At 44.7% G+C, this 21249-nt stretch overlaps 1 protein-coding gene across 4 annotated transcripts in view; it reads right to left on the bottom strand.

Moving 5' to 3' along the window:
- The window catches only part of Tnfrsf19 (TNF receptor superfamily member 19), an 88304-nt gene that overhangs the window by 26093 nt on the left and 40962 nt on the right, over nucleotides 1-21249 (bottom strand). For all 4 annotated transcript variants that reach the window (XM_013141096.3, XM_003477245.5, XM_005007019.4 and 1 more), the window contains exon 5: nucleotides 13612-13697. In XM_013141096.3, the coding sequence (XP_012996550.2) occupies nucleotides 13612-13697 (86 nt within the window). The remainder of the gene's footprint in view (nucleotides 1-13611; nucleotides 13698-21249) is intronic.

Genomic DNA, 21249 nt, shown 5'->3' with positions numbered 1-21249 from the left:
TCTTTTTTTGGTCTTTTTCATTTTTTTTATATCGGTACCAGGGATCGAGCTCACAACTGCCTGCTTGCAAGGCAGGCGCTTATACCGCTGAGCTAAATCCCCAGCCCCAACACAATAACTCTTAAAGCTCCACAGGATGAAAGCAGGGTCATTGAGAGTGCTGGGGGACAGGCTGGCCACCTTCAGGAAGGCCGGGGAGGCAGTGCAAGAGTGCTGGACCCGTGAGTGTGACCCACAGAACCCACACCACACGGGAGAGCGTGCGTGCAGGGCGCTGCTGCCGGAAAACCGAAGGTCACAGGAGTTGACACTTGGTCTGTCACCTAATGGAACCTGGTGTCTACTATTTTCATCTTACTTCCCGATCATTTGGCCTGGGGTTCTGTTTCCCACCAGGACTTTATAGACCAAGTATTATCTTGCATGTCTTTGAGGGGAGAAGGAGGAACGAACAGACATAAAAGGCAGTCACCTCAGCACAGGAGAGAGGCTGGCAAGGGGAGCTGTGAAGGAGACGGCCCCTGCCTTCAGCTCTGACGCAGGCCTGATGAAGGCTCTCCCACCATCAAGGCTGCTCAGAGAGAGCTCGTTACGCCAAGGAGCCAGCACATGGCTCTAATTCTTCTTTGGCGCTTGGTGGATTAGAGCTGCTTGGTACTTTAATTTTCATAAATACTATAATTAACACTGAAAACATCATAAGCCACAAAATAGATTGCCTACTGAATTTCTCTGCAAATACAACGGAGTTAAAAGAATTCTGCTTGCTTTCAATGATGCTTTTCATTACCTCACCAAGCTCTGAGGTCCTGCAGTGTTTATTTGGCTGGCGAAACAATGAAGCTTTCACAGTTTTACAGGAAGAAACAGAAAATGCCATAAAAGAGACAATTATGGTCTTGCGCATCTGGGCCGAGGGAGAGCAAGCTCCAGACTTGATGTGCTTCAGCTGGGAGTGAGGTGTGCTGGCCAGCAGGGAACTGCAACGAAGATCTGAAACCAGGGTGCCGCTCGCCCTGTTCTGAGCACGGACTCTGTTACCCAAGTGCCGGCTCCTGGAGCCCTGGCTTCACATCCCCGTGTGCTCATCTCACTTTGGCTTTGGTTACGGCCAGGCTGAGGCAGGCCTGAGCCTTCTGTTATTCCCAGGTTCCTGTCTTCCGTAAAGTGGATTGTTCATCCTCACCTCACAGCGGCATTTAAAAAGAAGTCAACTGCAAAATTATCCTCAAATTCTGACACTCAGATTATTTCTGCCCATTAACATCCAACTAAAAAGCAAAGCTGCCTAATGCGAAGTTTAATCTGACCAACTGTGTCTGGTTGAAAGGAAACATGAAATTAGAGAGTGTTTCCCACCCCTCCTATTTCAGTGGAATTGTTGCTATTAATTATTTATAATTTCATAACTGGTATCACAAAAGAAACTTTAAAAGTTAGATTTTTCCAGCCCCTTTGGAGATAAGCTGCGATTCCAAACATCCCTGTCCTGGTGCATAAACAGCTCCCTGCTCCTCCCCTCACCCCAGAAGAAAGCACAGGACAGGAGGAAGAGTCTGGAGGCCTGGTTCCTCCAGGTGGGGAAGGCCTGGGTCCAGGACTGGTGGGGGGGGAGACAAGCCTGCACCACTGTCCTCCACAACAGAGACCCTAACATTCCCGTGCACCCTGAGACGGGTGCTGTGAGGCCAATGGGCCCCTCCACCTCCTCAGGGCTGCTCTGAATAAATCCTCTTTACTTTTCGAAAGAGTAAATGGCATCCTTGGATCTGGTCAGTGGTGAGCAGGAAGATGAGGTACAGGCCTTAGTGGCTGTTTATGATTTTTACAGTTACTAGGACTTGGAGAAAGGAGCAAACGACTCTGGCTTTGGGTGGAAAGGTACACTTTTCTTGAAGTTAGAACATACAGCGGGTGCAGGAATTAATCCAACCTTCGTTCTCTCTTTAATAATTATTGGAATCTTCATTTGGTACATACGAAAGGAGACAAGTAAAATTATTTGTTAGAAAGTTAGGATCAAAGTCAAGCCTTCTTCCTGGTGAAGAGTAAGGAGCCAATTCGTGGAGCTGGGATGGGTTTGCATTAGTATTGGGGTGATCAAATGAGGATGCTCTTGATTCCAGCACCAAGTAGCACTGGCGATTCGAGAGAACCTCACCCCTTGGGTTTGCAGGCCTGAAGCTGAACTCAGGACCTCTACCCTGAGCTGTGTCTTCAGCTATTTGTAAATCTTTCTTTTGAGAGGAAGATGTGTTATATCCTCGTACCAACTCCTCGTGAGGAATTAATCCTTACGTGCTGCAAACATACTAATAAAAATCAAAAATTTTTCTTTGAGATAGTGTGTTACTAAGTCACTAAACTGCCCAGGCTGGGCTGGAATTTGCTGTCCTCCTGCCTCAGCCTCTCAGAATTCTGGGGCTACAAGTGCGCAACACCATCCCCAGCTCTCTGATTTTAACTGGAGAACTGTGTCCCCAGGACCTAAAATAGTAGAAAATATTTGTGATGAAAAACCTTGTTAACCTTTTCAAAGCATATATTTTGCCTGAGTTTAGGAAAAAAAAATCAAATACTGTTCTTTAATTTTCACTGACATTAAAAGGAAGAAAAAAATGGGTTCATCATTCAGCCAATACCCGAGGGTTCCGGGACATCACCCACCATCCTGTTCTGCAGATTGCAAATGTGGAAGACATTCAAGTTCCTCAGATAAAACAGTATGGTATTTTCATAGACCTATGAATATCCTCCTGGTATATATGAGTCGTTTTCAGATGACCTCATACAAGATACATGCTATATAAACAGTTCTGCTGCATTGTGTAGGGAATAATGCTAATAAAAAGTTCCATTCGCGTTCAATATATAGTTCTTTTTAATATCTTCTCTTCAGGCTTGTTGCGTTGGCAGATAAGGAACTCACAGATACGGAGGCCAACAGTCTGACCAATATCACAGTTAATAAGATAATAATTAAATTGATTAAGAGTATTTATTTAACTTAAATAAATCACATTAATTAAATTAAACAAATAATCAAGCCTGGAGATGGGGGAGGGGGAAGACTGTTCTTCAAAATACATACATGTGCTGTGTCAGCTGAAAACCTTCTGCACGGCAGAAACAGGAAGTGTCTGCTTCCTCCTTCCCACCCACTCCGAGTGGCCTTATTTTCTGAGCTCCCAGCGCAGGACCTGTTTGATCTCCACCTGATCTTATCCTGCATACTGGCAACCACCCTCTGCCCACAGGCACTGCTTCCTCTTTTTGGTTCGTTGGGCTCTGTCCCAGGCTCACCTTAGTAGGTTTTTTCTCAACAACTCACTATAACTGATAACCTGCCCAGAGGAATAGGTGGTGAACTGCCTGAGGGTGGAGCTCAGGATGTGGTTTTCACCTGGTGCCCCCTCCGCCCCACTGACCTGGGCTGCCAACACTGTCGCTATACAGAAGGGCACCAGCCCAGGAAAAGGTGCATTTTGGCCCTCAGAAGGCTTCTTGAGTTCAGCAGCCAAATAACTAATAATTTCAGAAATAAGTTTCTCATGTTAAAGAAAAGCAGGTCACCTATGATCCCTGGCAAGCTTTGCAGAAATGATGAATTTTTAATGTTTAATACTGGGATGCTTGCAGAAAGTCATGGAAGAGAAAAATTCCAGATCATCACTGTCTTTTTTTTTTTTTTAAAATCAGTACCAGCGATCATACTCACGACCATGAGCTTGCAAGGCAGGCGCTTATGCCGCTGAGCTAAATCCCCAGCCCCATCACTGTCTTTTGATGGAAAACAATCCGTGGATAGAAAGGGAAACAAACTGCATGTAAATGTTGTAATAGGAAGGTGATCTCTCACACTCTCCTGGTAAGTTTCTCTTTTCTAGTCTCAAAATGATGTTCTCAGTTAAACCTTTGTGGAAGTCGGGACACTCCCCCAGGTTTCAAGATAAAGGGCCCTGGTCATGGGTTGTGGCTACGCAACCTGGTCCTCCCTGGGGCCCCAATGCGCAGGGGACGGATCTCTTCCGGCACATGCAGCTCACGAGAATGAATCTCACTTACACAAAGGACTAATCTCTGAGTCCGGACACTGAGTGTCCCCGCCAGGGCTGGCATCAGCTGTTAATCTGTTTTTCCCCATGAGCTCACATTTATTGACTCTGGACATTTACTCAGCACACATGTAAATCACTGATCCAGTTTCAAAGGTCCACAACTTGGTGAAACAGGCCTGCCAGCCTTTTTGTTTTAAATTTTTTTTTAGATAAACTGTACTTAATGTAAAATTCATTTAATTTAGTGATGCCCTTTAACAACCATAGCCTGTTTCGTTGTGAGTAAATATTTAAACCAGCTGGCTGGTTTTAGATGTCTAAAAGCGACTGAAGATAAAAGCCGGAAGAGTCAGACTTAGTGGTGACTGGGTAATAATCAACTGCTCTTGTTCCAGGGCCTGGCCCAGGTCTCTGGACTCCCAAGCCACCAACAAACACCCCGACGGTCTGCGGCACACAGGGATGTGCAAAGCAGCAGATTCAGGAGTTGCTATGAACTCAGTCCAGGCGTTTAATTTATCTTCTGTTCTTTTCTCCACTGGTAACAGAAAACCAATGTCCTGTGAACATTCAGCACTCTTGTACTACGGGAAAAGAATGAATGCAGAATGTCAGAAGCGTTTCAAGGAATCTTTGGATTCTGTACCTTTAGGGCTAACGCAAAACAGGTTTGAAATAGCTCAACAATCACACAGTGCAGGGCTAGTGATGGTAGGAGTCTTTCAAGAGCCCAGCGTGCTGAAACTGGCCACCGTTTTCAATATTCTTGGGATATAAGAAGTTTGCTCTAATAAATTTTCAGGAAACAACTGTTGACCACGATAGTCAAAGAAGCTTTAAAAAGCAATGGACTGTTTTCACTGGAAATGATTCTGAGATGAATCTCAATGGTTTCTCGCTTTCTTAAAAAGCTAAGTCACGGGACAGCACTTGTGTATATCTCCAGTACCACCAAACAAAAAAACTAAAAGACACGTAACCTGATCATTCTCCCCACCCTTTCCAGGGTCCAGAATAATAATGAGAACTATCATACTTATTGAGTAATCTCAGAAAACCTCAGTGATCAGTTATCAGGGTGAGCAGGTCTGTTTGTTCTACACCAAATGTCACAAAATTACAGCGCGCTCTGAGGCCCCAGGGCTACTTCTGGTGGGTTCTGGCTGCCCTTCCCCTCCTTGTGGCTGCCTTCGGCTCTTCCTTCTCCTCCAGTTCCCTCTGCCCCGGCTGGTTGGTCTGGGAGAGCAGTGCTTACACGAAAATATTAGTGGGTTCCAAAAGACGGCTTCAAAGGTGCCACGGAAAGCCCAGTGCTGGGATTCTGCAGGGGACCTGGTGGACCCTGTGGTTGTCAACTGTTTACTGTTTCTACAGAAGCGACTTTCTACTCTCATGATTTCGGATTATTTTTCAATAAAATGATACAATCTGTCAGATTGACAAAAAGAAAGAGACACACTGGAGGGAGACAAGCCAGGATCCACAGACAGGGGAGGGAGAGGGAGGAGAAGCCCGGCTCCCGCCAGTGAGTGGGTCTTGGAGGGCATCCTGCTTCACCTGTGAGACCAGAGAGCGGCTTTGAAACGGGTCTTTCCTGAGCCCCGAGCCCGTGGCTGTTTGTCTGTGCTGAATTTCTTCTGATCCGTCTTCATCTTCCCCTACTCCAACATTTTCGTTAAACAGGAAGGAGCTAAGGTTTTCAGACTCTCCTAAAGGAAGCGCCCCTGTCTACTGCAGTAGAACTTGCTTTAAAACGGTGGGTACCCATCATCTGCTCCCCAAACCACACCCACAGCCAGGCCCGACGCTGCAGCTCTGCCAGGAATGCCTGGCTGCACACACAGGCATCTTGGTCTTGCGGCTGCAACAATTTTGAAACCCTCCGTAACTGGAGCCCTCCGTTAGTACACATTGGCTTCACAGACCTACAATGCAGAGGCACTGGGAAGCGTTCTGGAAAATCCGGCCAGTAAGCATTAGCAAACTCATCAGAAAAACCGCTGCAGAAACAAAAAAGACACAAAATCATAAATACAACATACTAAAATCACATTTCCAGCAAGTGTCAAATACTTGGGGATTATAGGTATGTCTTCTGCATTCCATTATATAGTCATCCTCTCGGATCAGGTTTGGCAGACACAGAGGTCCCAAGGACGATGTACAGGAAATGCAGGGAGGATTCCAGAAACTGGTCTGAGCCTCAGGACGGCTGGCACAGCAGTCAGGAAAAAGCTGGAGGCGACTGGAACCCTCCAGAGGGAAGCGGCTTCTCCTCCTCCTGTACCTTCTACTTGAAAGAAAATCTGGAGCCCATATTGATCTTCATTTCAAATAACTCCCCATTTATTTCATTTTAGGCTTGTTTTTGTTTTCTTTAAAACAGATGAGTGTCAGATACTCTTCCTATAAAGTCACTGAACACTGCTTGCCAAGAGAGACTCGTGGGATCTTTAGATGCCATGTCCACTGTGGGCACAGCAATGGAGATGACCTCAGAGCTCCAACCAAGTCCAGAAACCTGCTCACAAACGTCTTCATAGGAAGACTCGCAAATCACACAGGGAGTAAGTCATCTCTGAAGCGGGAAAAGCATTCAAATAGTACGCACAGCAAACCATGTTTCTCAGGGCTGAAGCTGTGACCCGGTCCACACACCGTACCCAGGCTCCACCATGGAGTGACACCCACAGCCCCACACCTACTTTTTAAAAACAGTATAGATTAAAAAAAAAGAGAGAGAGAGACTAGAAAGAGAAACCTCAAAATGCTGCATTTTATTTGCTGTATTTGTAACTCCAAGGCTCAAAATATTGTGTTTAGAGTTCGGACTTTCGTCATACCCTTTCTTCTGTTAAACTTCTATAGTTATCTTTGCTGAGCAAATATTTCTTCTAATAATTCACTTTGAAATTACTTGGATCTGTTATAACAGAGACATTTTAAATTTCCTTTGGAAACAAGGAACTGTTAGCTGTCTTCTGAGGAGAACTGAGCCTTGTAAAATTCCTACATGGCGGCGGGTCAGCACAGCCCTGATCTTTCCTCTCCCAGGCAGTGATTTATCTGATTGCTATCTGCTTAGAATCACACAGCTCCTTTTACAGAGCCCCCAAGAACAAAGCAAACATCTAGGTTAAACACACTTAAATGCAGTTGCACTATGGTGAAAACTGCTTTGAATTTTTTCCAAACTATCTGTTCCAACCACAGTATTTGTTCCAAAATAAGTAAACCCAGCTCAAAGAAATAGTTCAGAATCTGTACTTCTTATCAAACGCAAGGCAGGATATACTTCTAAAATTTCTTGTGCGGTTTTTCTTGTTTTTCTCCTGAATGTTCTAAATGGTCTTACGTTATTAGGAACGGAAGACACAATATGCACAAAGCTCGCATCTGGATTTCCATTTTTAAAGAAAATGTATCTTCAATTTCTGATAAAGTTACTAACCAGTCCCGTGCTTCACGCCCAGCCAGCCCGTATGGCCCACGATCGTCCTCAGCGACCTGACAGTGAGGCTGGGGCGCACTGACTGTCGTCACAAACCCCTCATTATTTTTGGGGTGGGGCTCTGCACGCATCTGGTCAAGCAGAAGCCTGGCAATAGGAAAGAGAGTAAAGAAACAGCCATGGTTTTCTCAGCCAGAGAACCTGGCCATGGGGGCTCAGTGAACCCCAAACTCAATGCCACCCTCTCCAGTGTCCTTCACCGCTTGCTTGTCAGTAGAGGCAAAGCCAAGAGAGCTCCAGGAAGAGACAATCCCCTCACCTTCAGAGGGCTGCCTGGGTGGGGGCCCGGGCTGGGCTGCAGGGCAGGGATGGCCCGTCCTGATCCTAACAGGATGGCCAGGCCACTGTGTAGATGTGTCCTAAGATGACACCTTACAGGTATCATGTTCCTAGGAGTTCACTGAGTTCTGCCTTCATTATCCTCATTTTCCAGGGAGTAAACAGAGCTTCAGAGATGGGGAGACGGTTTGCCCGAGATGCGCCCACCAGCACTGGGCACCGCCAGGGTGGGGATCCCGCAGTTCTGGCAGTGAGTCCACGCTGTGCTGCTTCACCCCACCAACTCCTGCTCCCACTGCGCGCTGCAGGACCGCATTGCGTCAGATTCTGCCAATCCAGGCCTCAGGAGGGACAATGACTGTGTTCTTGCTTTCAAAACCACAGACTGAGGAACATAGGAAGAGCCCACAAAGAAGAGAAACACAGTGAAACATGGGCAGTCTTCTGTGGTGATGCTGGAGCTGGAACTCAGGCCCATGTCCATGCTTAGCAATGCTCTCCTCCTGAGTCACAGGGAGCCTCTTTGAGATGGGGTCTCACTCCGCCTCTCAGGTGGATCTGGAACTGCTAGGCTCATCTTTCAGCCACAGCTTCCCAAGTATCCAGGCCTGCAGCTGGGTGCCCTCGTGCATCCATGATCATACAGTTAGGCACAGTGTTCTACCCAGGGCAATTGTGTGTCTTTGATGGCTGCATTTCCCTTTATGTCGGTCCCTACACACACAGTGCTCATGTCACCACCTGCCTTTGAACCACTGCTCTGCTAACACTGAGCCTTCTGCTCCCGTCTCAAAGCAGCAGTTCCCCAAAAGCACCAGTGGAGGAGACCTAAGCATCGGAGCAGCATTACAAATCAGGAGGTGCAGGGAGGGAAGTCAACAGAGTTGAAAGCCTGCTGCTGCCAGGCACTGCACACGGCACTCAGCTGTGTGACCACAGCATCTGGGACAATGACCTGAGCAGCCAGGATGCTCCCCTGGCAGGGAAAGAACTTGCCTGGACCTAAAGAACGCTGCCTTCTGCCTTCGGTTGGCCCCATCTGCTAGCTGCTCTTTGCCTTTGAATGGGAAGATCCCAATTCTGGACTTTACCTACCAGATATTCAAAAACCTCTGGCTTTCTCTTTGAAAAAGTACCTCTGATTAATGACACTCAAGCTGCCTTTTGGAAAGACAAAAGATTTTTTGCCTTTTCAGGATTCTGCTACTCCCATTCTTATTTCCCTGTGCCCGCTGTTTTTATTTTTATTTATTTATTTACCTTAAACTCTATGGATGGTTGCCCCAGGAAAACAAGACAATCAATCAAATATCTGACTAAGATTTGATGAGCATCCAAAACACATCTGAACACTCTCCTAGATCAGATTAATGCCCTCACGACCTTGCCAGAATAATGTTACAAACAGGCTGAAATTCCAGGTGGGCCTTGTCTCAAAAGATCACCTGTAATGTGCCCAGCAAAGATTTGCCAGGAAAACCAAAATGGTGGTGGTGGTGGGGCTGTAACAGAAAACACCCCACACCCTCAGCCAGAAGATGGCTGTTTCTGTTGCTGCTGTCTCTTAGAAACGACTGTTCTCTGTGATGCATAGCTGGTCACTGTGATGCATGTTGTACAGATCAATTCCAAAACAAAAGGCCATTCTGCTTCTGCACTTCCCACTTGCTCATCTCCTATAAGCCCCAGACCACCAGAGGTCAGGACCTGGTATTCTGGGACTGATTCTGATCGGCGCCCATCCTGTGTCCTTTCGGTGTTTCTGCCTGCTGCTGCAACATCACATCATCGAGGAAGAAGGATGGTTCCTCGGGCGTGGACAGAACATGGGAAGTTTTCAACCTCGTATTTTTTATTAGGTTGGTGCTTGGCATATTTCAAATATTACATAAATAAAAGAAAATGTACTTTCATTAAAGTAATACTTGTGTTATTGCACTTAGGAGGCCACCCTCTAAACATCTGCTTGTAGATTCTGTACACCTAGGGAATAACCTACATACATCCTGGGGAAGCCTCAGAAGTGGCCCAGCTCTTCCTTGCAGCAGAAGCCCACTGAGAATGTCACATGAGAAGCAAATCAACATTGTGCTTTGATCACCAACTTAGCTGGGCGCTTGATATCTCAGGAGATCCACTGTTTTCTCAAACCATCTTCTGTCTCTCTGTAACACGAACACTGAACCCTGTGCCCATCAAGCCTCTGAGTTCCTCTGTCCCATGCTCTGCCTCAGGAGTAATACAGCAGAGTGTCCCAGAGTGCTCCTCACTCTGCCCCACCTTCCTATGCTCCCTCCCTCCTGCCAGGCCACCTCTCACCTGTGCTTGGAGCTCCCCCGCAACACACTGTTGTCTTCTCATTCTAATGGTCAGTCTCTCTCAGCTGGACCTTCCCCTCCACTCTGCAAGTGCAGATCTGTCTCTCACCTAAGCAATGACAGATGGTCACACACCATGTGGCCACTTCCTGCTCTGTGCAGGCTGTGTATACAATGGTGGTCCACCAGGTTGTGTTGCTTAGTGACAAGGTAGAACCCAGTTTCTCCAAGCACATCAGCAAGGTTGGCACAACTCAATCACCTACGGACGCACTTCTCGGAGTAGACCCCTGTTGTGGAACTATAGAACAAAGGAATCCTCTGTTGCTCCCAAAGCCTGAGCCGCGGGACCTGCTTTGCTCCTCCTCCCCGCCCTGTTCACGCTGTCACTCAGGTGCACCTTCCCCCAGCTGACCCTGCAGGTCACAGGAAAGCTATCCCCGGCTGGGCATGCCACCACTCTCCGCATGTTCTTTCAGCACTGTGGGGCCTGCCAGGCCCCACACATTTTGCATCAGTCAATGGGGTTTGCACATGCTACTTAATCCAGCACTGGTATGTGACAACTCCATCACTAGACTGTGAGCCCCAAGAGGGAAGGTCTGGGGTCCCTCTGTACTCCATGTTTGCCCAGCACTCGGTGGGCACCCTGGTGCAGTCACTGTGCTGCTTAACATCAAAGACACGTTCTAAGAAATGCATTGTCAGGTGACTTTGTCACAGGGCAGGCATCACAGTATCTTATATGATTCTAGGCCACCCAGCAGGGCCTCCTGCACCTGGGCTACAAACTGCGCTACGCGACTGTAATGCAACGGTTAACTGTGTGTCTAAATATTGAAAAAGTGCAGTAAAAATTAGCCAGCCTACAGGAATTTCTCAGTTCCACTGTAATCCTATGGAACCGTGCTGTATGTGGGCTCCGTCACTGGCTGCAATGTCCTTGCATTGTCTATAACTGTACTTCTTAGGAGGTCAATAGAGAAGCGCTGCCTCAGAGGATGTTATTTAACTGGACCTCCAGTCCGATTTGCCCTGAGGAAGGTGAACAGGCAAGTTCGGAGCAGAGTGGCCCGTGGGGTGCATGAGGTGGCAGATAAATCCTGCTCCTGCTGCAGAGCAGTCCTGGTGCTCGGGAGGAAACCAGGAGGGCTACTGCTGTGTTCTGAGGAGTCCTTGTTCCTCCTACTACGGACAATCCCTTCAGATACACACTGCTGTTTAAGAACGCCCGAGAGGCATTCCCCTCTGATAGCAAGATTTTTCAGAAATACAGAAACTCCTCGGGGGAAATCACTGAGAAGCAGCTCTTTGTGGATGAACTGAAAAGCCCGAAGTAGAAAAATGAAAACAGAAGACTGTTGCATAATTTCCTCCAAAGACTTCAAGATTTCCTTTGAGGGGATTAGTTGCGTTCTGGAATTTTTCCCAAGAATGGAGCCAAAGGCAGCAAACTTTCTTTAACAGAGATAAGGAACAACGCTGCCTGCAGACCACCAGGCTTCTTGCTTCACGATCTGAAAGGCTGTTAGCTGTGCAGGCTGCACTCTCTTACTTGAAGATTCATTTTTCCTTGTTTCCTAACAAGATCCAAATGGAAATGTGTGCGTGTATTCATACACGTATGTTAAAGAAACTAATTTTCTTTTGAAAAATTTAAGGACTTTCGCAAAACTTGGAAAGTGGCATGGGAGACCTACATTCAAAGGCAAATTTGTGATATCAAGTTTTAACCAGACCCTGAAGGCAAAACATTCCAAAGCCTCAGACTTCTGACTGCAGTATATTAAGTTTAAACCCAATAAATTAAAGGAGGAGAACACCCTTAGTTCCTCACAACTGTAAACTGGGCAATACCGATTTATTTACAAAGCCTCTGTATGGAAGCTTGGAATCAATTGCATAATTAACTTTTTTCCCAAACAATGGCTGAGCTGATCCCCAGCAAGACAAGTTCACTGCATTTTAATTGCAAGAGTTTGTCCTTTTTCAGGGTGCCCAGCTGCATAAAGAGGATCTTTCTCATATGGTAGAATAGGGTTTAGTAAATTATGAACATTAAAGCAAGCAAACCAAGAGAAAGTCAACTTGCAGGACTTCTCAGATAGTTTGCTTATTTGCAGTGAGACAGCAGTGTGTGGGAAGAACATCGCATTTGGTGTTCTTCAGACGTGCATTTGAGTACTGTCTGCTCTTTACCAGCCAGCAGTGGAGAATTAAAGTCTTGGACCAGTGCTCCCAGTGACAAATCTGGCCGATGATAGGACTCTTGATAAAAGTAAGTCAAACATATAAGTGAGTGTTTTGAGACATACCTACCAGGCATCCAATACTTTATTTGTCAATTGCAAAAAATTATTTGGTGCATGCTTACATATTATGAAAATGAGGATAAATATACATTTTCCATAAAAGTTAGGAAAAGCCTTCTATTTCTTTTACTTTTCTATCATTTCAGATGAAGAATAGAAAATAATGTTTTTTAGTAAAGGACACAATAATATGAGCTTCAAAATTCCATGGCATCCTCAGAAAAAGAAGTAGTACCACGTGACCTTATAAAATGATGGAATAATAGTCAATTTGTTTGGAGGGAGCTTTCATTATAGAACAAAGCAAAGAACAGAGCCCAGGTATTGGGAGTTACATCAAAACAGTGTTCAATGGAAAGGCTACAGGGACCTCTGCATGGGATACAGCGTGCTCCCTGATCCCCATCTGGACCCCTCCATCTCCCTGTGGTTGAAGCCCAGGTGCCCAAAGCCCCAGACCCTCAGGGGAGCCCCCTGGCTGACTGTTTCTCTTCCACCACCTTCGGGTTTTCACTGGCCGTGTTTCTACTTAAGCTTAAGAAGGATGAGCGACAATCACTCATCTTCCTGTTCAAAATCCGAGCAGGTGGATAATCAGTAACATACACCTTTTTTTATCTAAGGGAAATACATGGTCAAGAGGATTAACTAGCGTTAGCACACCCATCGTTGTGCACACAACCCACAGTAAGTCCTCTCTTCCCCTTTGGTTGTCCAAGGAGAAAAATGAAGGCATGAATGATGGGAGCTATGATATTTTAACGAGGCTGGGTAAAAGCACCCCATGATCCTGTCTGGGGTCTGGGGAAGGAAACTGAGAATTCACTGACATACACAGAGCCATGCTCATCATTCAGGAGTGGACCACCTAGCTGACTGCAGTTGCCGTGGAATTTATGTAGAACAGGCGTAAGCCCTGAATGGCAGACAGCCATAGCAAGGGATGTGTGTTTTCCTGGGAGCTCAAACCAATGGGTAGTTGGCTGACTGAGGCACCTGACATAGGAATTTTAGTTCCATAAGGGCTTGATAAAGAGTACACACTGTGAGCCCCACAGCAGAAGCTGATTTTGCTTCATTTGCCAACTAAAGAGAGAGTTAAAAGAAAAACATAAAGGCCCACATTGACTCACAGTGCGGCTCGTAGGGAGGAGGGGGGTCTCCGCAGGGCACGCACTCCATGTCTTGAAAACCGACAAGTTTAGTCTTCCTGTAAAATCTAGAAGAGGAAGAAAAATAAGCCTGGTTAGTTCTGCCGTCCAAGCTTAACAGTTGGCGCTAATAAGTTCATGATAAATTAGCAGCAGTCTCCACTACAATTCTACACTTGAATGAAAGGACCCAAAGGCTGAAGTATACCAGTGTCTTAGGCCTTGGAGAGCCTTTCCAGCAGGCAGAGAATACTTCAAAAACACCAATTCCGCCACACCAAACTGCAGTCCTCCCTGGGTGAAGCACAAAATCCTATGTCTTTGGTGCTCTGTTGGAATTTAAACCATAATAAACCTTATAGATAAACTGCTGTGTTTTTACATTTCAAATCCAGGAGACAAAAAAGCTAAGCAAACCAAAAAAGTGTGGAGACTCATACAATTGTGACATTGGATTTGGTTAGGCATGAGAAGAAACCCAGGAGCCAGAATAGAAGAGATTGACAAGTTTGACCAAAAATAAGAAAGAAGGAAGGAAGGAAGGAAGGAAGGAAAGAAAGAAAGAAAGAAAGAAAGAAAGAAAGAAAGAAAGAAAGAAAGAAAGAAAGGTCCCAAGGGCAAAAATAAAGCATTGTTAGCATAATTAATGGACAACCAAAATTTAAAAAATTATTCTGGTTATATATGTACAATTTATGTCTGTGGAAGACAAAAGTCATTACAGCACAAGTGAATGCTACAACTCAAAACAGGCAAAGAACACGCAATCCCCAAAGAAGCATATTTTGCAATTATACAATGTCATAATTAAAATGGCTGATAGAATTAAACATGTTAAAAATGATATTAAAATGCTTAGCTTCATTGCAATTCAGGCAAGAGCAAGTTGAAGAGAAAACATCATTTTTCTTAGAGAACTGGAAAAAGGTTGATGTAAGTACGAGCAGAATAGAAATGGCCACTTTTAAGAAGGAAATTTAGTGATATGTCGTCAGAGTTCAAAAAATGCTTTATACTCCTGAGCTCCTACTTTCATCTTTAGAAATTTATCCTAAAGAAGTACTCTTCTGGGTAAAGTTATGCATGCATGGATACACTCGCAGCATTGTTTATAACCGAAAATTCAGACATAATCCTAGTGTCTAACAGTAGAAATAACCAACCATGGTAGATCCAACACCACGGAGCACAATCTGGCCTGCAGAAATGATGTTTGGATCTACCAGACAGAATTTTTAAAATTCATGAAATAACACTGAGTGAAAGAAAAACAGTGTGTGGTTCTGTTTTGTACAAACATGAACTTTCATTTAGATTTAACTTGTTCACCAATGTGTATCAAGATATTTGCATCGGGAAAGTCTGGGGTGGTGATCTGCACCGAGTATGAACAGTGGCTACTTCTATATGGTGGAGACTCAAGTGATTTTCTTTTTCTTCCAAGTGTGTAACTTCCAGAGAGGGAGAGTGCAGAGGACCACGTCCAGCAGGGGTGGAAAGGCAGCAGAAACACCTGAACATGTGCAATCCCTACGCTGGGCAGCCAGGGCCAAGCCCACATCCACCCAGCGTCGGGTGCCCTGGAGGCACCACCCTGTGCACCCACCTCCTGTCCATCAGCCTCTCCTCCAGGCCCCAGGCTCCTCCCCTGGAGCATTCTCTCCTATGGGCCCTCTTCTGTGTCCCTGCCAGGGTGTCCCCACGCCAACCCTCAGGTCCCTGTCCTTCCTATAGCCACCACCTGCTGCCTCTGTACCCGCTGGCCCCTGGCACGGTGCGTCCAGGAATCAGGATGGACAAGACGTGGAAAAAAATGAGAACATTTCATAGAAAGATGCAGAAACAGCACAAGCATGGTAAGCACTCCTCTTCCGGCAGTGACTCTGGGTACAGGCTCTGAACTCCCCACTCCATCTTTCCAATTCTGGGTTGCACTGGGAAAATTAACCCTTGGGTCCCCAACCCCTTCCTGGGCCTTGCCCTGCTTGTCAGCCCTGACTGGCCAGGGGAAATGAAAAGAGGATTACAGTAGAGTCCCTCTGGCCGATGATTGCCTTTTAGAAGGTGATTTCTGTTCCTTAGCTCAATTTACCATCTCAGCTCCTACTCGTTTTCCATGTCTCTGTCCAAACAAAGCTATTTCTTCTGGTGAAACACGTGCATATATAATTTCCAGACACAATTTTCCTTTGAAAATGGATAATTTACTAGCAAATCAGCATAATTTAGGGTTGAAGCAAAATTTTCATTTGAAACTATCTCAAATGCCCAGATATCTTCAGTAATGGCTCAACCTATTTTGATTTGATCCTAAAAATCTGCCTAAATGATACATATCACATTGACTTTCCATCAGACTTTGAGAAGAATTATTCATCTTGCAAGAGTAAAAAAGGACAAAATTGGAAGACACACTTCTTGCTTTTAAAGCACACTGCAAAGCCATACCAGGCCAGGCATGGTATACGCCTGGTATATGCCATCGTACATGCCTATAATCCCAGCACTCGGGGGACTGAGGTAGTAGGATTTCTATGAGTTCAACCTGGGTTACAAAGTGAGTTGAAGGCCAACTGAACTACGTGGGGAGATCCTGTCTTGAAAAGTAAAATGCTACAACAGTCAAAACAGTGTGGTTCTGACATAAAGACAAACAGAGAGACCAGTGGGATAAAAAAGCCCAGAGGTGAACCCCTGCGGACTTGGTCAGGGGACTCTGACAATGTGCCAAGATGGCCTGATAAGGAAAGGACAGGCTCTTTCAAAAGCAGTGCTGGGAAAACCCACATGCAATAGAATGAAAATAAACTCTTACAGTATATACAAACCAACTCAAAACAAATTACAAACCCAAAAGTAAGCTCTAAAACTATAAAACTTTGAGAAGAAATCAGAGAGGGAAATTTCATGAAATTTTGGCAATAATATGACATCAAACACCCAGGCAACAAATGCAAAAACTTTACACGAGACTCCATTAGACTTTAAAACTCCTGTGTATCCGAGGACAATTCAACAGACAAACTAAGAAATGGGAACAATATCTGCAAATCATGTATCTGACAAAAGGCTAATGCCCCAAATCTATAAGGATCTGTCCTTCAACAACAAAAATCAAGTAACTTGATTAAAAGTGGGCAGAGAACTTAAACAGGCATTTCTGCAAACATGAGCACTACATAAGTGTATGAAAATATGCTATGTAACTCATCATCAGGAAACCCTAAATCAGAACCACCCTGAGATACACCACTTTGCAACCATTAGGATAGCAACCATCAGAAAGCAAAATAAAATAACACAAGAACTAAGGAAATAAATGTTGGAGAGGGTGCAGGAACTGGGATTATGGTTAAACAAAATGCAGAAGATGGATAGTTACTCAGGAATATTATTACACTATAAAAAGAATGTGAATCCAATCACAGAATACAATATGGGAGAACCTTGAGGACAGTATGCTAAATGGAATAAGCCAGTCACAAATAGACAGATATGGGGCTGGGGATTTAGCTCAGCGGCATAAGCGCCTGCCTTGCAAGCAGGCAGTCGTGAGTTCGATCCCTGGTACCGATAAAAATGAAAAAGACCAAAAAAAAAAAAAAAAAAAGTAAAAAAAAAAAAAAAAAAAACAAATAGACAGATATGACATGACTCCATTGATCAGAGGTATTTAGAGTGTCAAATTCAGAGAGAGAGAGAAAGAGAGAGAGAGAGAGACAGAGCGAGAGAGAGAGAGAGACAGAGACAGAGAGACAGAGAGACAGAGAGTCAGAAAGGATGAGAGGAAGCTGTTCCAGGAGTATACAGCTTCAGCTTGGGAAGCTGCAATAGTTTGGAGGTTTGTTTCAGAATAATGCGAGCGTGTTTAACACTACTGAAGTATGTGCTTAAAAATGGCTCAGCTAGTAAATTTTATGTGCTTTTAAACCATAATAGAAAAATGTATATAAAACTTTAAAAATAACAGGACTATATGTCTCGGTAAACCTTCTAACATGTGCAGATGGTTATTTTTTTACCCTTTTACCCAGAAAACTTAACAAATTATAGCTGATAAAGTATTGGTAAAGGCTAGAATTATTTTTCATACATAAAAACTTATTTTATGTAAAAAAGTGAAAAATATAATATTGATCCTTTTCAACAGCATATATTGAGGATTCAGAAATACATCCTATAAAACTTTTTAAAATGCTAGACAGAGGAGAGGTGTCGGAAATCAAATACAGATTTAACATTTTAAAATAACGAATGTGGGACAGTGGAGCTCAGCGGCATAAGCACCTGGCTGGCAAGCGCAAGGTCCTAAGTTCAACTCCTGGTACCAAATAAATAAATTTAAAAGATAAAATAACGAATTTATCTTGCAGTAAAATAATTTTGAGGGCTGCACTTTCCCTAATAAACAATTTGCCAAAAACATGTTTATTAAAATGTAAGATGAGTTTGAAGACCCTCACGCAAATGAGGCCAGAAGACAAGAGAGTCAGGTCATGTTCCGAATGACCATTAACACCTAACAGAAAGGCTGAATGAGCACCAGCCAAGGGTTCCACAGGCTCAGGGGCTCAAGGGAGGGCTGCGTGCGGCGTCTCTGAAGGTGGTACCAGGGGCTACACTCACAACACGGTGGGCTACCTTTTTATCCCAGTGGCTAACAGACAGAATTCAAGATTGTCTACAGAATTTTCACTTTTGTTTTTATCAATACAGAGTCAGAACTATGAAGCACAGGATATCTGCTAAATTACTAAGTGCTTATGACAAAAAATACTGGTTTTAATTTTTAAAAGCTCCTGCAAAATTAGAATCTAATGTGAAAATGAGTATCCAGAAATCAGAGCTTTAAAATATGTCTTAGACTTAATTGGGAGGCAAATAAATATATGAAAAGTTGTTCAACATCACTGGTCATTTGAGCGATGCAAATTAAAACAACACTGAATTCCACCTCACCTCAGAAAGAATGACTATTATAAAAAAATCAACCAATAACAAACGCTGGCGGGGCTGTGGGGAAAAAGGAGCCCTTCTCTACTGTCGGTGGGAGTGTGGACTGGTGCAACCACTGTGGAAATCAGTGTGGACAGTCCTCAAAAAGCTAGGATTAGCAGTCTTATTTGACCCAGCTGTTCCCCTTCTGGGTATCTTCCCAGAAGAATTAAAATCAGCATAGCACAGCGACAAATGTGCACTTATGTTTATAGCAGCACAATTTGTAATAGCTAAATTCTGGAGATAACCCAAATGTCTGTCAACTGAGAGCAGGTAAAAATGATGTGTTTTTAAATATATACACAGTAGAGTAATACTCAGCTATAAAGAAAGATAAACTGGAGGCTTTCATAGGTAAATGGATGCAACTAGAGACTAGTGTGAGAAGCTGAACAAGTAAATAAGATCCAAAATGTGCAGTCGATACTGTGAAATGAGATGAAACTACTCAAAAGGAGAGAAAAACTGAAATGAGGGAAAGAAGAAAAAGGAAGGGAAAAGCAAAAAAAAAAAAAAAAAATATATATATATATATATATACACACAATAATATATACACAAGACAGGTATACTACTAATTTCTCGTTGTTCACTGAAAAGGTTTGTCTTAAAATTGTTTGGGCAATTACATACCTGTATCTTTAAGTAATTAATTTAAAGATAACAATATGCAATGTATTAACCATTGTTACCTCTCCTGTTAATCTTGTTTTGAAATTTTGGTTTTATTCTCCTTCAAATTAGAAAAATAATTACTCTGTAGATCTTTAACAACTATTGAGCTTCCTTTCCTTTCCTCTGCCCTGAGGTTCCCTTTTCTTCCCTTCCCTTCCCATCTCTCCTTTTTCTCCTCCTTCTCCTTTTTTTTTTTTTCTTTTGTCTTTTTCATTTTTTATCGGTACCAGGGATCGAACTCACGACTGTCTGCTTGCAAGGCAGGCGCTTATGCCGCTGAGCTAAATCCCCAGCCCCTGCCTCTCTTTTTTTAACGCTGGGGGTTAAACCCAGGCCACCTCAAAAGCAAGCAACACAGTGCTATCACCGTGCCCCAGCCTCGGTTCCTGCCTTTCTGTTTGCTCCATCCAGAGTGCCATGGTTTGGAGACACTGGAACATTTCCAACTCCATTTGTTGTCCAACTACACTAAGTCACAAATTTTAAAACATGAAATAAAATACAAGGGGACAGGGATGTTACAAAGGTGTCTGGTTAAACTGGTTCCTAGAGTTGAATGTCAAATTTTACTCCAGGTTTTCAGACAGTGTCCAAGACAAAAGAAAACCACAGTTGATCTTCACCATTATCTGATGAAAGACAGCACACAAATACACATCTTACAGACGCAAATCCTTCTCTGACAGTGGATACAGAGAATTTTTGAACTGAACTGAATCCATGTAACACCAGTTTAACCTCTTGAGTATTGTTTGAAAATTGCTATTTCAAGAAACCCTGCAGCTGACTGATAATTCCTCAGGTAAATGAACGCTTTCTCCCAGGAGATGCCACACCGCTATCCAGCTGTGGTTTGTAATGACCACACTTATTGCAGTGCTGGACACAGACGCTGTCCTGGTCTCCTGGTCCTGGTCTCATGGTCCCAGCATGGCGGATGTTCTGCAGTGTGCTGGTGAGATAAAGGATGCCTGGGCATGGCTCACTGACACTCTTGGCTCCACAGGGGCTGGTCCATCCTCCTCAGCCATCCACAGCACAGGCACTTTATTATCTGGAACTGAACAAATGCTAATGGCAAGATGAGTCCTTAGGATATGAGCCCAGACCGCACCATAACGGGGTGCTGGCAGGAGGGCGGGGTGAGTGAGGAGCACAGATCTTGGGAGGTTGGAATCAGAAGTGTGCTAAAGCTCCCTGTTTATCAGCTGGGGAACCCCGGGCAAGGGATAATCTACCTAAGGTCAGGCTCCTCCTTTGTAAAGAGGGATGACAGTCCTTCCTACTTTGCAAGGCGATTCTGATAATTAGAGAAACTGATTGGCAGGAAGTGCTTAGCATACAGGAGGTACGCAGATGCCACATCAGCTACTGGGAAGCGGTGAAGAGTTGGCGGGGTCAGCTGTGCTTTCAGCCTGGGTTCGTCCCCTTAGCAGCGAAAGCATGGGCATGGGTGGTCCAAATGCCAGACTGGGGGTTCACACAGACCTCCGACTGGCCCACTGCCACTCGTGGGCAATCATGTGCAATACCAATTCAGGGCTCACACTGAGCCAGAGACTGCCGGACATCTCGCGTCCCTTGTACTGTGAATCCTCCTAACAAGTCTGCAGCTTGATTTGATTACTGGAGGTCAGTTTTACTGGTGAGATGTGGGGTCAGAGTTCCTGGCCTGAAGTCCCTGAAGGTTTCCGGGAACAAGAAGACTAAGCTCTCACCCCTTCAGACTGTGGGCAGTGAGGACGTTTTCCACACTTGCTGGCTCTGGGAGGGAAGCAGCTGGCCTCCTGAGGGCTGAGCCCTGGGCAGAAGCAGGAGCAGCAACAATGGCTGAGGCTGCAGAAGACAGGGATGGCAGGTGCTGGAAAGGACAATGCCGCTCACCCCACATCTGCTCTAACATCATCTTTCTGGAAGCAACAGTCGTTTTTCTTATTTCCTGCTTCA

The sequence above is a fragment of the Cavia porcellus genome, unplaced genomic scaffold (genome assembly GCF_034190915.1).
Source record: "Cavia porcellus strain 051 isolate PalLab524CR breed Dunkin Hartley unplaced genomic scaffold, mCavPor4.1 scaffold_21, whole genome shotgun sequence".
Taxonomy (NCBI): Eukaryota; Metazoa; Chordata; class Mammalia; order Rodentia; family Caviidae; genus Cavia; species Cavia porcellus.
This window is presented reverse-complemented; position numbering and strand designations above follow the sequence as displayed.